Source organism: Eptesicus fuscus, chromosome 17 (genome assembly GCF_027574615.1).
Source record: "Eptesicus fuscus isolate TK198812 chromosome 17, DD_ASM_mEF_20220401, whole genome shotgun sequence".
Classification (NCBI taxonomy): domain Eukaryota; kingdom Metazoa; phylum Chordata; class Mammalia; order Chiroptera; family Vespertilionidae; genus Eptesicus; species Eptesicus fuscus.
This window is the reverse complement of record NC_072489.1, coordinates 43,578,915-43,591,205: the sequence shown is the minus strand read 5'-3', so window position 1 is coordinate 43,591,205 and position 12,291 is coordinate 43,578,915. Positions and strand designations below refer to the sequence as shown.

General features: G+C 48.9%; 1 protein-coding gene across 2 annotated transcripts in view; it reads left to right on the top strand.

The window, feature by feature from the left end:
- FBXW4 (F-box and WD repeat domain containing 4) overlaps positions 1–12,291 on the top strand; it is an 80,728-nt gene that overhangs the window by 60,733 nt on the left and 7,704 nt on the right. For both annotated transcript variants that reach the window (XM_054728931.1, XM_054728932.1), the window contains exon 6: positions 7,360–7,425. In XM_054728931.1, the coding sequence (XP_054584906.1) occupies positions 7,360–7,425 (66 nt within the window). The remainder of the gene's footprint in view (positions 1–7,359; positions 7,426–12,291) is intronic.

Sequence of the window (12,291 nt, the reverse complement as noted above, 5' to 3'; positions counted from 1 at the left end):
CAAAGAGAGTGGAGGGGAGGGGAGGGAGGAGGAAAGAGAGAGAGAGAGAGAGAGAGAGAGAGAGAGAGAGAGAGAAAGAAAGAGAAACACTGATGTGAGAGAGACACATCAATTGGCTTCCTCTTGCATGCTCCCTGACTAGGGCCAGGTATCAAGCCTGTAACTGAGGCATGCACCCTCCACCTCCACCAGGAACTGAATTCATGACCCCTAGGTCCGAGGGCCGACACTTCAACCACTGAGCAAACTGGCCAGGGCAGTTATTTTATTTTATTTTTTTATATTTTATTGATTTTTTACAGACAGGAAGAGAGAGGGATAGAGAGTTAGAAACATCGATGAGAGAGAAACATCGATCAGCTGCCTCTTGCACACCCCCTACTGGGGATGTGCCCGCAACCAAGGTACATGCCCTTGACCGGAATCGAACCTGGGACCTTTCAGTCCGCAGGCCGACGCTCTATCCACTGAGCCAAACTGGTTTTGGCATGGGGCAGTTATTTTAAAACTTATCGTACTTCTTCAGTTCTAAGATGCCATCATTTCATATTTTATTATAATATGTATTATAGCTAACATCTTTTAATATTCCACATATAAGTGAAATTATAAGGTGTTTGTCTTTCTCTGTCTGACCTATTTCACTTAGCGTATGCCCTCAAGGCCCATTCATATTGTTACAAATGGCAAAATTCCATTCTTTTTTATGGCTGAGTAGTATTCCATTGTATATATGTACCACAATTTCTTTATCCATTCATCCATTGATGGACACTTAGGTTGTTTCCATATTTGGCTACTGTGAGTAATGCTGTCATGAACATGGGGCTGCATATATCTTTCTGAAAGTGTTTTGTTTTCTTCAGATAAATACCCAGAAGTAGAGTTGCTAGGTCATATAGTAGTTCTATTTTTAATTATTTTAGGAACTTCCATACTGTTTTCCATAGTGGCTGCACCAATTTACATTTCCACCAACTGTGTATGAAGGTTCCCCTTTCCCCACATGCTTGTCAACACCGTGTCTTTTTTATACTATACTAGGGGCCCAGTGCACGAATTTGTGCACCTCGAAAGGAACTGTGGGCTGCAAGGCTGCAGTAGGCACAGGGGCAGGTCTCAGCCCATCCTCCAAGTCCCCGCCCGGCCCCTCCTGCCGTGGTCCACGGTCCCCTATCTGCCTGCAGCCCCACTCCCGCCGACGCCACTCCCACATGTTGAAGGCGTGGATCTATTGGGGCTGGAGCCAGCAGCGGGTGCGAGTGGGGCCAGCACTGTCAGCAGGTGTGAACGACAGCTGCTGCCCCGATCACCCCTCAGGAACAGTGGGAGGTGGAGAAGCCCTCAGGGGCAATCAGGGCAGGCAGCTGCCACTCATACCAGCTGATGGCGCCGAGCGATTGTGAGTGGGGTCATCGCCAGCAGCGTGTGCGAGAGGCAGCTGTCAGCTCCGATCTCCCCTCAGGAGGAGGGTGGAGAAGCCCTGAGGGATGATAGGGGCTGGCAGCCACTGCTTGCACCCGCTGATAGCACCAAGCAATTGGGGCAGGTGCCGGGCGCCGGCAGTGGGTGCGAGCAGCAGATGCTGCCCCGATCACCCCTCAGGAGCAGGAGGAGGTGGAGAAGCCCTCAGGGGTGATCAGGGCAGGCAGTTGCCCCTCATACCGCTGATGGTGCCAAGTGATCGGGACTGGCGCTGGGCACTGGCAGCAGGTGCGAGCGGGGCCATTGCCAGCAGTGGGTACAAGAGGCGGCTGCCAGCCCCGATCTCCCCTCAGGAGCACAGGGAGGTGGAGAAGCCCTGAGGGGCAATTGGGGTCGGCAGCCACTGGTCACACCTGCTGTTAGCACCGAGTGATTGGGGCAGTTGAGGGGTGCTGGCAGGTGGTGTGAATGGCGGCTCCGGCGCTGGCTGCGGGTGCGAGTAGGGCCGGTGCTGACAGCAGGTGCAAGCTCCAGGTGGGACGGCGGCACATGGGAGCAAAGAATTTTGAGCAACCACCAGAGGCTCGCCCCAATGATAGCGACTGGCACACTGCCTTGGTCTGGCGCCCCTGCTCACCGGCTCCATCATCCTGCCGCAGCCAACGCCTGCCATGATCCGTGCATGACCCTGGTGGTCAGCGCACGTCATAGCGACCGGTTGTTTTGGTTGTTCCAGTTGTTCTGTGTTCAGTCTATTTGCATTTTAGCCTTTTATTATATAGGATAGCCATTCTAATATGTGTGACATGATAGCTCATTGTGGTTTTGATTTGTATTTCCCTGATGATTACTGATGTTGAGTATCTTTTCATATACCTGTCGGCCATCTGTATGTCTTCTTTCAAAAAATGTCTACTTATGTCCTCTGTCCATTTTTGTTGTTGTTTTGCTGTTGAGCTGTATGAGTTCTTTATATATTTGGAATATTAACCCCTTGTCAGATATATATGATTTGCAAATAATTTTCCCATTTAGTGGGTTGCCTTTTCATTTTTGTTTATTATTTCCTTTGCTGTGCAGAAGCTTTTTAGTTTGATGTAGTCTCACTTGTTTATTTTTTCTTTTGTTACTTTTGCTTTGGAGTGAGATCCAAAAAAATTATTGCCAAGATTGATGTCGAGGAGCTTATGTTTCTTCTAGGAGTTTTATGGTTTCTGATCTTACATTCAAATCTGTAATCCATTGTGACTTAATTTTCGTGTATGGTATAATTTTGTGTATGGTTTCATTCTTTTGCATGTGGCTGTCCAGTTTTCCCAACACCATCTATTGAAGCGACTGTCCTTTCCCCATTGTATATTCTTGCCTCCTTTGTTGTTAAAAAATAATAATAAAGGTCTTATTATCTTTTAGTTTGATGAGCAAAATTGTGTTTACCTTTCCCTCCCTGGTCTTACAGCTTTAGTTCTGGTATCTTTTCCTCCCTCCCCCACCTTTATAGGCAGATACTACTGGAAATGGCAGGCCCCATAAGCATGCTCCTGCCCCTATCACTGATGTGACTCTTAGTCTTCTGGTCTGTGTATTGCATTCAGGTGGATGTTTGTTGGAGAGAACAAGATTCCTTTGCCTCTCTCTTTTTTTTTTTTCTTTCCCAAGCCCATCTATTTTCCTTCCCCGCTCGGTGCCTCCGGGTGCCCCCTAGAATTTGGAAACTGGCTGCCTTACTCTTTCACCTGCCCCGGCCTTTGTCTCTCTTCTTCTTGACTTCTGTTGACCTCCTGTTCCCACTCCACTAGTTCCTCCCTCACAGTACTGTCACTACACTACTGCTCCTGGCGTCCCCTCACTGAGTGAGTTTGCGTGACCTTCACACTGCATTCATGCTTCGGGACTTAGCTGCTGCGATGATGTCAGTGGTGCAGGTTAGCAGATGGCGGCGGCGGCAATGAGACCTGACATGTTCTAATGATTCCCTCCTTCCCGTCCTTGCTGGCCAAGCCAATGGAGGGGCAGGGGTTTCCTTGAAGCATTTTAGGAGGGGGCCAAGGGAAACCAGGTTTGGGGGGGCTCCCAGGTGCTGATGAGGCCTGTGACCTTTGCTGCTATAATATCAGTGTTTCACAAGTGGGGCAGTTTAGGAGCCCACTTGCAGCCCATCAAAAATTGATTTAATTGCAATTTTTCCTCCAATTAGGAGCACTGGAGCCTGACTAATTGGAGTAATAGAGAGTAATAAGGCTCAGATAAAAAGCCTTCCTCGGCGGCCTTTGTATCTCGTGTCAGTGCCTGTCAGAGGTCAGAGAGCTTGCATATTCTATTAGGCAGCCCAGCCTTCATTTGTACAAATTAGTTTACCCAACAGTAATTAAAATGCCAATGCGGGTTGAAGAGAACTGAATACACTTGATGGGCATGTTGGTGAATGATGTGACAGCTCTGGTGGCCTCCCTTGCCAAAGTGTGTCAACCTCGGCTCAGAGGCGGCTGGGGCCTGGGCCAGCTGGGCGGCTCCGGGCCAGCCACGGGGCACAGCTGCTGAGCACGCCACTTCTGCTGCCCCTCGTCAGAGCCACTCCGTCGCTCCTTTCATCTTCCAGGTGGAGTCATTTGTTCATTTGTCCATTCATTCATTCAACAAGCATTTGAGGTTTCAGTATGTGTCAGGCATTATACTAGGTGCTGGGAAGGGAACTTATGTGGCAAGGGGTATAAAACCACTTGGGCTCTGGAATCAAGACTGACTGGGTTTCCTCCTACTTGCTCCCTGTGTGAGCTAGAGCAGCTTACGTTACTGCACTGTGCCTCGGTTTCCTCGTCTGTAAAATAGGGAAAGTAGAACCTACTACACCAGGTTATGAAGATTAGATAAACTAATGCTTTTGAAACACTTGCTCAGAACCTGGCACCTAGAAAGTGCTCAATAAATTACTCACACCCAACTAATTTCCCTTCTTACCTTCCTCTCTCTTCTGTATTTTGTTATTTTCTATTCCTGCTGTCCTGATGTGAGGGCTCCTATGTCTACTGCTTGGGCCTGATAATGATCTCTGTGATGCCAGGTTCGCCTGAACTGGGGCCAGGGAGCCAGTAAGGTGGGTAGGGGATCTTGGCACAGAATGAGAAACTGTAGAAGGCTGGCTTCTGGTAAGGACTCTCTTGTCCAAAAAGAGTAGAGTTTATGGAGTCAGAATGACTTCTAGACCCTCAAACTGAGAGTTTGTGCATTTGCATGTGTGAGACGGGAGAGAGAGTTTGACATTAATTTTTAGGTACTGTTGGTATTTCTCATCTATTATCTGGTTGTGGTGCTTATTTCACTGCCCCAGTGACATACAGCTGTGTCATGTGTCAGGTCTGAGTCTGCTGATTTGGGAATTATTCCTTTAAGAAGCAGAGCAACCCCATTCATAACCCATGACTAGCTTCTTGGCCTTGTTGACCATGAGCTCTGGAAGGCCCTTTCAGTTCAAGTCCACAGATTTGTCCTGAGCACTCTTCTGGGTCAGGCACTGTGCTGGGCCCTGGAATACACAAAAGAGCCACCAGCTGGCTGTTTCATGATCTCAAAGGTAACATGGGAAGATAACCTCCCAAAGTGCCATTTGTCCCAAGAAGGTGAGATCAAAGTGTGGTAGGGACTCAGCGAAAGATGGTCAAGCCATCTGGGAACCAGCAGCTTCTGCCTCTCCTGTCCCTGTCCCCAGGCAGTCCCCATGGTTTGAGTTTGAGTCCTGCTGAGTATCCCCAGCAGAACCTGGCTCCAGATATGCTTACTATTGCTAGACTGTTTTTGCTGTGTCATATTTGATTAAACTCTTAGTGCCAGGTGGACTCTCTACTTCCCCTCCTTCTCTTCCTCCCTGCTTCACATAGTGAAGTGAGGGGAAGACAGCTTGTGGAAAGAAATGTTCATGGGTGTCATATCCAGACAGATAAGAAAAGCCTTCGTGGGGGAAGTTGAGAGGCACCCCTCCTGGTGGCAGATGGACAGGGCCAGGGTGGGTTGGTGGGCAGGAATAGAGAGGCACAGGAGTCCCAGGGGAAAGTGTTCCCAACCCCACATCCCCACCCCTGCCTGCTGGGAGGTCCGAGCTGTGGGAATGGCAGGGATTCAGGCTCCAGGTGCCTACCATCTCTCTCTCTGTTGACTGACTTGACGCTAATTTAGGCCTGTGGCGGGGCAGAGGCCTGCCACAGGTCTCCTTAAGAGATGTCTCTGCTGGCACCCCTTACCTGGCCCCAAATCTTCAAAAATCTGGAGAGCCCAATTGCCTGCTCGAACGATTTCCAAGTGGCTATTATGTTTCCTACCCAAGGTAATTGGCTTTACCAGTTATTAATGGATTACCCTCAAGAGAAAAATGGGGGAGGTCAGGACAACACCTCCCACCTTTGTAGTTTGGGTCTTCACTGTCCAGCGGCCACGTCCCAGGCTGGGAGTCCCCTTGGGATATGACAGAGTGGCTGTTTGGGCACACCACTCTAGTTTAGTGTCTGCTGGCCCTCTCAGGGGTTGAGAGGAAGCTAGGCTGATGGAGCATGTCTCTAGAGGAAGTCTTGGCTTGAGGCATGGAAGCCACAGGGTGGCTCACGTGGCTATTTTGTCAGTCTGGGGTTGAAAAGCAGACACCTGCCCTGCAATTTTGATTGTAAATCAGTGGATTGGCCAATGCCTGCCCTAACATCTCCCTAGTCATAACTCGCAGGCCAAGTCCCCCCTTCTTCCTGCCCCCAGCTAAAGCCCCTGGCTTCTAAAGAGCCCTCTCTGCGGAAATCCATCTCCCCACTGACATGCTTGGGATCAGAGAGCCACAGGTGCTGGGCAGGGCCAGGGTGGAGGGGCTGCTGCCCCGCATTGCTAACATGTCATTAGTATGTCCAGTCCCTCTCCCCCCATGCCTGACATGTAGGGACATGGCCCTGCCCTGCTCCGGGCTCCTAAGTGACACAACTGCTTTCAGCTCTCTTGCTTGCAGTTTAGGTTTTCAAACCCTGGGTTCCTGTAGGCTTCCCCTCCCCACCCCTGCCAAATCCTCTAACAAAGGAGAGGCCTGGTACGTAGGTTCAAGTTCTAGTCCTAGCACTACAACCAGCCTGGCTCATTGCACAGATCCTTCTCACTGGACTGGTGCCTGCACTTAAGTTGAAACTCTGCAGATTGTATTTGTTGAACTTTTTAGGATTTAAGAGACACTCTGGGAAAGACGGTCGGAGCGTTCCTTCTCACCCGCATCTCAGCAATGTCTGTCATTGTCCTCTAAACTCTACCTGACTCCCATCCCACTCCACAGCGGCCCTGGCTGCCTGGCCCCTCACATTCCCAGCTCTCCTTCATTTCAGGCATCTCACCCATTTCATCTTTTCATATTGTTACTCACCTCTCACCATTTTCTTTCTCTGATTGGTGCCTTTACATCTGCCTTGTGCTTGTACCATATTACCAGATACCCTGGGCTCTGAAAACCTTCAAGAATGCCCCCAGCACCCTCAGCTATGGAAGGGCATCACCGTCCAGCACCCAACAGCTTGTTCCAGGAGACCATTCCTGTGCCATGGCTTTGTGAACTTCATACAGCTGAAGCCTGACAGGCTTGCTTCCCTGGGCCTCAGAGTTGTGCACCTAGAGATCGTTTTTTTATGGTGGGCAGAGACCATGCAACTAGGTCAGAGTGGCAAGCTCAGCCATCATTGAACCTGTGGTTTCTCTGTGCAGGCAGCTCTGGGAGGTTGCAGCTCTGGGAGGTTACAGCCCTCACCGTACTTCCCACTGGTCTTCCCACAACCCCTCTGATGGCTCTTTTGGCTGCTTCTCTCATCCTGGCTTAACCCCAGAACCCCTTGGAGAATGAACACTGCACCGTCAGTTGTGTAGCCATTTCCGCCACAAGTTCTGACAAGCCAGACCTGACTCTGCTCTCCTTTTGTTTGGCAGCTCTTTTGTGACTGGGACGGCTTGTTGTGGACACTTCTCACCCCTAAGAATCTGGGACCTCAACAGGTAAGAGATTCCTGAGCCCACTGTGGCTTGCAGTGGGGGAGGGGCTGGAGCTGCCAGGGAGGCAGTGGAGAGAGGTGGCTGCCCAGAGATCCAGGAGAAGGCTGGGAAGGACCCCTGCCCCGAAACTCAGTACAGCCTCTGCTGTGGTACCTTCTTATGTGGAAGCGTTGTGATAGCTTGAGGAAACTGTCAAAGTGATTCATAATTGGTAAATAATTTCATGTAAAATTTATGATAACAATTTGGATTTATGATACTTTTTCTCCGAGGAGCGCCTATGTGGCTACATAAAATCCCATCTATCCTCAGAGATGGTTTTTCTAAAATAAAGATATTTTGGAAGTGGCCTACAGATCCATAAAAAGAATTATACACATCAGTTAAAATACATCCAGGTTTTAGTCAATTCTCTGTCTTGGCAGGCTTGACACACTCACATCTGATTACCTGCCATTCTATTGTATGGTTTTAAAAAACTTTTTATTGTGAAATAATTATAGATTCATATGAAATAACATCTTACATAGTATAATATCAAAACCAGGAAATTGACATTGGTACAGTGCACAGACACTCATTCAGATTGCGTGTGTGTGTGTGTGTGTGTGTGTGTGTGTGCGTGTGCGTGCGCGTGTGCGTAGGTTGGTGTAGTTCTTTCCAGTTTTACCAGGTGTGTAGATTCAGGTAACCATTGCTGCAAAAGATACAGAACTGTTTGTTACATTAGCACAAAGATCCCTCATGTACCCTTTATAATCATACCCATGCTCCACTCCCTGTAGTCCCTAATCCCTGGCAACCACTTGTGTTCCTCATTTCTATAATTTTTCCACTTTGAAAGTATTTTATAAGTGAAATAATATAGTATGTAATCTTTTGAGGTCCCCCCCCCCCAGCCTAATTCTCTTGAGACCCATAGAAGTTGTTACATGTATAAATAGCACTTCACGTTTTATTGGTAAATATAGTATACTAGAGGCCTGGTGCACGAAATTTGTGCACGGGTAGGGTCCCTAAGCCTGGCCAGCGATCAGGGCTGATCAGGGCCTTCTGGCTGCCAGCTGGGGCCTCCCTTCGTTCCACGCCACCCCCTGGTGGTTAGCACACGTCATAGCGAGCGAACTCCTGGTCAGTCGAACTCCTGAGGGGACACTTTGCATATTAGGCTTTTATATATATAGATTCTCAGGTATGGGTGTAACCAAGTTTCTTTCCCTATTGAACAGAATTCACCCATTTAAGGGCATTTGGGTTGTTTTCAGTTTTTTAACTATTGCAAATAAGAGTTGTAATGCACACTTATATGTAGGGTTTTGTGTGGACTTAAGATTTCATTTCTTTGGGATTAATGCCCAGGAGTACAATTGCTGGGTCATTTGGTAAGCGTATGTTTAGTTTTTATTACCTGCCAGACTGTTTTGAGTATCTTAATTATTTTATATTCTGACCCCAGTGTATGAAAGATCTAGTTTCTTCACATCCTTTATGGCATTAGGTATTGTCACTACTTTTTTTTTTTTCATCAAGTCTAAGAACTCTTCACCTCGCCCTAAGCACCTACATTCTGGCTTCAGTGCCATAATTAGCAATGAGGATGTGCTCATCTTGCCTTTCCCTTGCCTCAGTTGCTCTAGCTTGTCTTCTCCTTTTGTCTCCATCTTCCCAGGAAAGTCTTAGCCATATCTTTTTTTCTGAAGTATCCATTGTGTTGTCAGTCTTTACAAAATAGTTTTTATAACACATGATAAATAAGGTTTTCTCTACAAAATTCTCGTGATGATCATCCAGCTTTAGGGGTAGGAAACTTGCAACTTCACCAAATACCACATTATATCCTTGGACAGCCCTGAGAGTTAGAGTGCCTCCCGTCATTGAGGGTTGATCTGCTTCCCGACATGAGCAAGTTGAACCTCTCCTCTGAAGACAGGCCTTTAGATTTCAGAAAACTTTGGTCTTGCTCTTCCAGGGAGAAGTCCTTTGTGGGCCAAAAGTCCAAGGCTCTTCAGTTGTTGCTCATAAACATAATAGATCAGTTGGGTGCTTTTGTCTGTATAATGACCTAATTCAAAGTGGCTCAAACAATAGAGGAATTATTATTATTGTCTTACGTGACAAGGAGTCCAGAAGTTGGATAGTCAGCTGGTTCCAGGATTGAGGGGTTCAGTGGCTCAATGAGACCACGAGGCCCAATTTCTCCTCAGCTTTCTACTTTGCCACCCATCAAGGTGGCTTTTGCCCTTGCCCACAGGTTTGTGTACTAAAGATCTTCCAACTCATAAGGCAATACCCAAAGGAAGAAGGAAGGAAGAAGACATGTACTTGCCTGGGGTCCCTTTTTAAGATGAGGAAGCCCTTCCTAGGAGCCCCCAAGCTGATCTGTTATATTTAGTGAGCTGAACGTGTATTCTAGCACTCACCCTAAATCCAACTCCGTCAAGGGAAATGGAATGACCAGTCAAGATCCCCCTCTAGGCCTGGGGAGGAGCTCAGCTTCCCACCATGCACATTGGCAGTGGGGGAGGAGGAGAAAGGCACATAATCAGGGTTTGGTCAGCAAGAAAGAAAGAGAGGAATAGCAAAGAACCCAAATGAGAATGGGTACACGATACCTTGAAGGTTGAGTAATCTTCGAGTGTTGGTCTCGTGCCTGTTTCAGGACCATTCTCACCTGAAAGTTTCTCTGATTTATCTGGTTTGACCCCCCCTTAAAATGGGGTGTTGATAACTGAGTACTGAACATAGGTGTGGGCTGATGAGTGGCGGGTGCTATCACTGCCCTTATTCCAAATCTTCTACTTTCGTTACTACAGCTGATTGTATCTCACTGTTGCCAGCATAGCTAAAACTTCCAAGGACTCCTCTGTAGCTCCTGGATGTTGGAGTTCCTGCAGTCTGTGAAGGTTATTCCCATGGCTCCTTCTGCCAAACTCGTGCTACTGGAAACTTCTTGTATCTGAACGGGGCTGGGGAAGGAGCCCCTCCTGTGATGTGTGATGGGGAGGCTGCGAGGAACGACAGAGGGAGCACAGACTGTGGTCAGACAGACCTGGGTTCTAGCACTGACTCTGCTTTTAATTCTATGACCTGGGGGTCCTTTTTGACCCTCAGCCTCCACATTTGTAAATGGGATTTAATTATCCCTACTTAATAGAACCATTATAAAAAAAATTTTTTTTAAGAAGTACCCACACAATGCCTGTCACCTTGGGGTCAGTCAGCCACTCTAAACTGTCTCCTTCCCTCTCTTCCTACCCACGCCCAGCTGTGTCCCACATTGGTACCTGGAGTTTGTGGAGGCTCACCCTTTAAATATTTGTGGCCTATGACCAGTGGAGAGTGAGGGTAAACATGCTGACCTCATGGCCTAGAGAAGGCTCTTGACAGTAAGGCTGTAAGTCACAAAGATGGGCTTTTCTGCTGAAGGCCAGTGTTACTGGACCTGGTCTTTGGCATCATCACTGGCCTGGGCCCAGGATGGTGGACAAGCCAGCAAGGTGGGGGTGGGGGTGGGGGTGGGGGGGGTGGCGCACCGCCATGGCCCGTCTTTATTTTGAGGTTGAGCAATCTTCGAGTGGCCTCTTTTGCCTGTAGTTGCCTTGGCGGTGTGTGTGTGTGTGTGTGTGTGTGTGTGTGTTTGTGCGCGCGTACGCGCGGGGGGCGGGGGAGGGTAATGCCTGGGCAGATTTATGATCAGGATAGAGTTCTGAGGCACCAATCCTTGAATGGCATTCTCTTATGAAATCCCTAGGTCTCACTCATCCCAAACACAGTTTTTACAGAACCCAGAAAGAACCCAAATGAAAATGGGTACAAGATAGTTATGGCCTCGATTCTCACTGGAACCAGACAAGCAGCAGCCACTGCACCCTCTGGCCAGCCTGCCAATGGGTGTCACTTGGCATTGCCTTCTTTCTAGCCCCCATAACTCCCCTCACCACTGAGCAGCCAGGCTTGGAGGACCCAGCGCAGCGTCCAGGGAACCATGCCCTGGTGGAAGCATCTGCTTTTGGTGGGAGGAAATGGATGGACAGGATGACTGTGTGTAGCTGTCTTTCCCAGAGAAGCCCGAGCAGATAATAAAGCCATGTAGAAAATAGGATTAAGGTAATGAACAGGCAGGACAGAGTTTGATCTTTCAATAACGCCAAAGCCTGACTGACAGGCCAATCTGGAAGGTGGAGCGACATCGCCGGCAGGACTCAGCGGCGGGGCGGTGTGCAGTGCTGGGTGGATTCTTTTGCTTTTAACCTGTCACTGCTGAAACTTGAGGAGCACTGGGATTTCCTTTTATGTGCGCAATGACTTGGGGGGAGGAGTATGGAGGGGCAGTTTTGCTCTGAGCATCACCCCTCCAGGGGCTGCCCTCAGGATGGTGGTCTGGGACCTAGCTTGGAAGTGTAGGCGCCCTGCTGAGTATCAGTGCTTCCTCAGGCAGCCTAGGCTACTTACAACGCCTGGGGACCCCTTTCAAGGTCACATGACACCCTCCGCCCTTCATTCCATCAGGACTCCTGGAGACGGTTCTCCCCAGGGGCTAGGAAAGGGGAAGTCCTGGCTGGAGCACACAGGTCAGAGGGCAGCTGTGGAACACAGCCATTGCCTAGATGTCAAGGAACTTGGTGTCCCCCCTTCCCTTCCTCTCTCCTGGAGCTCGGGACCCTGGACTGGGCCCAAGGCTAGGATTTCTAACCTGTCTGAACCAGGCAGAGAGAAAGATGGAGTCCTTATCCAACCTGCTCCTGAGGATAGATGGTCGTCTGGCCCAGTCCCCAGCCCTCAGGAACTCCATCCTGACAGACAGTGCGAACAGCCAACCACTGAAGTGTCCTTAGCTAGGCCCTGGGGTCCCATCAAGCTTCAAGGTAC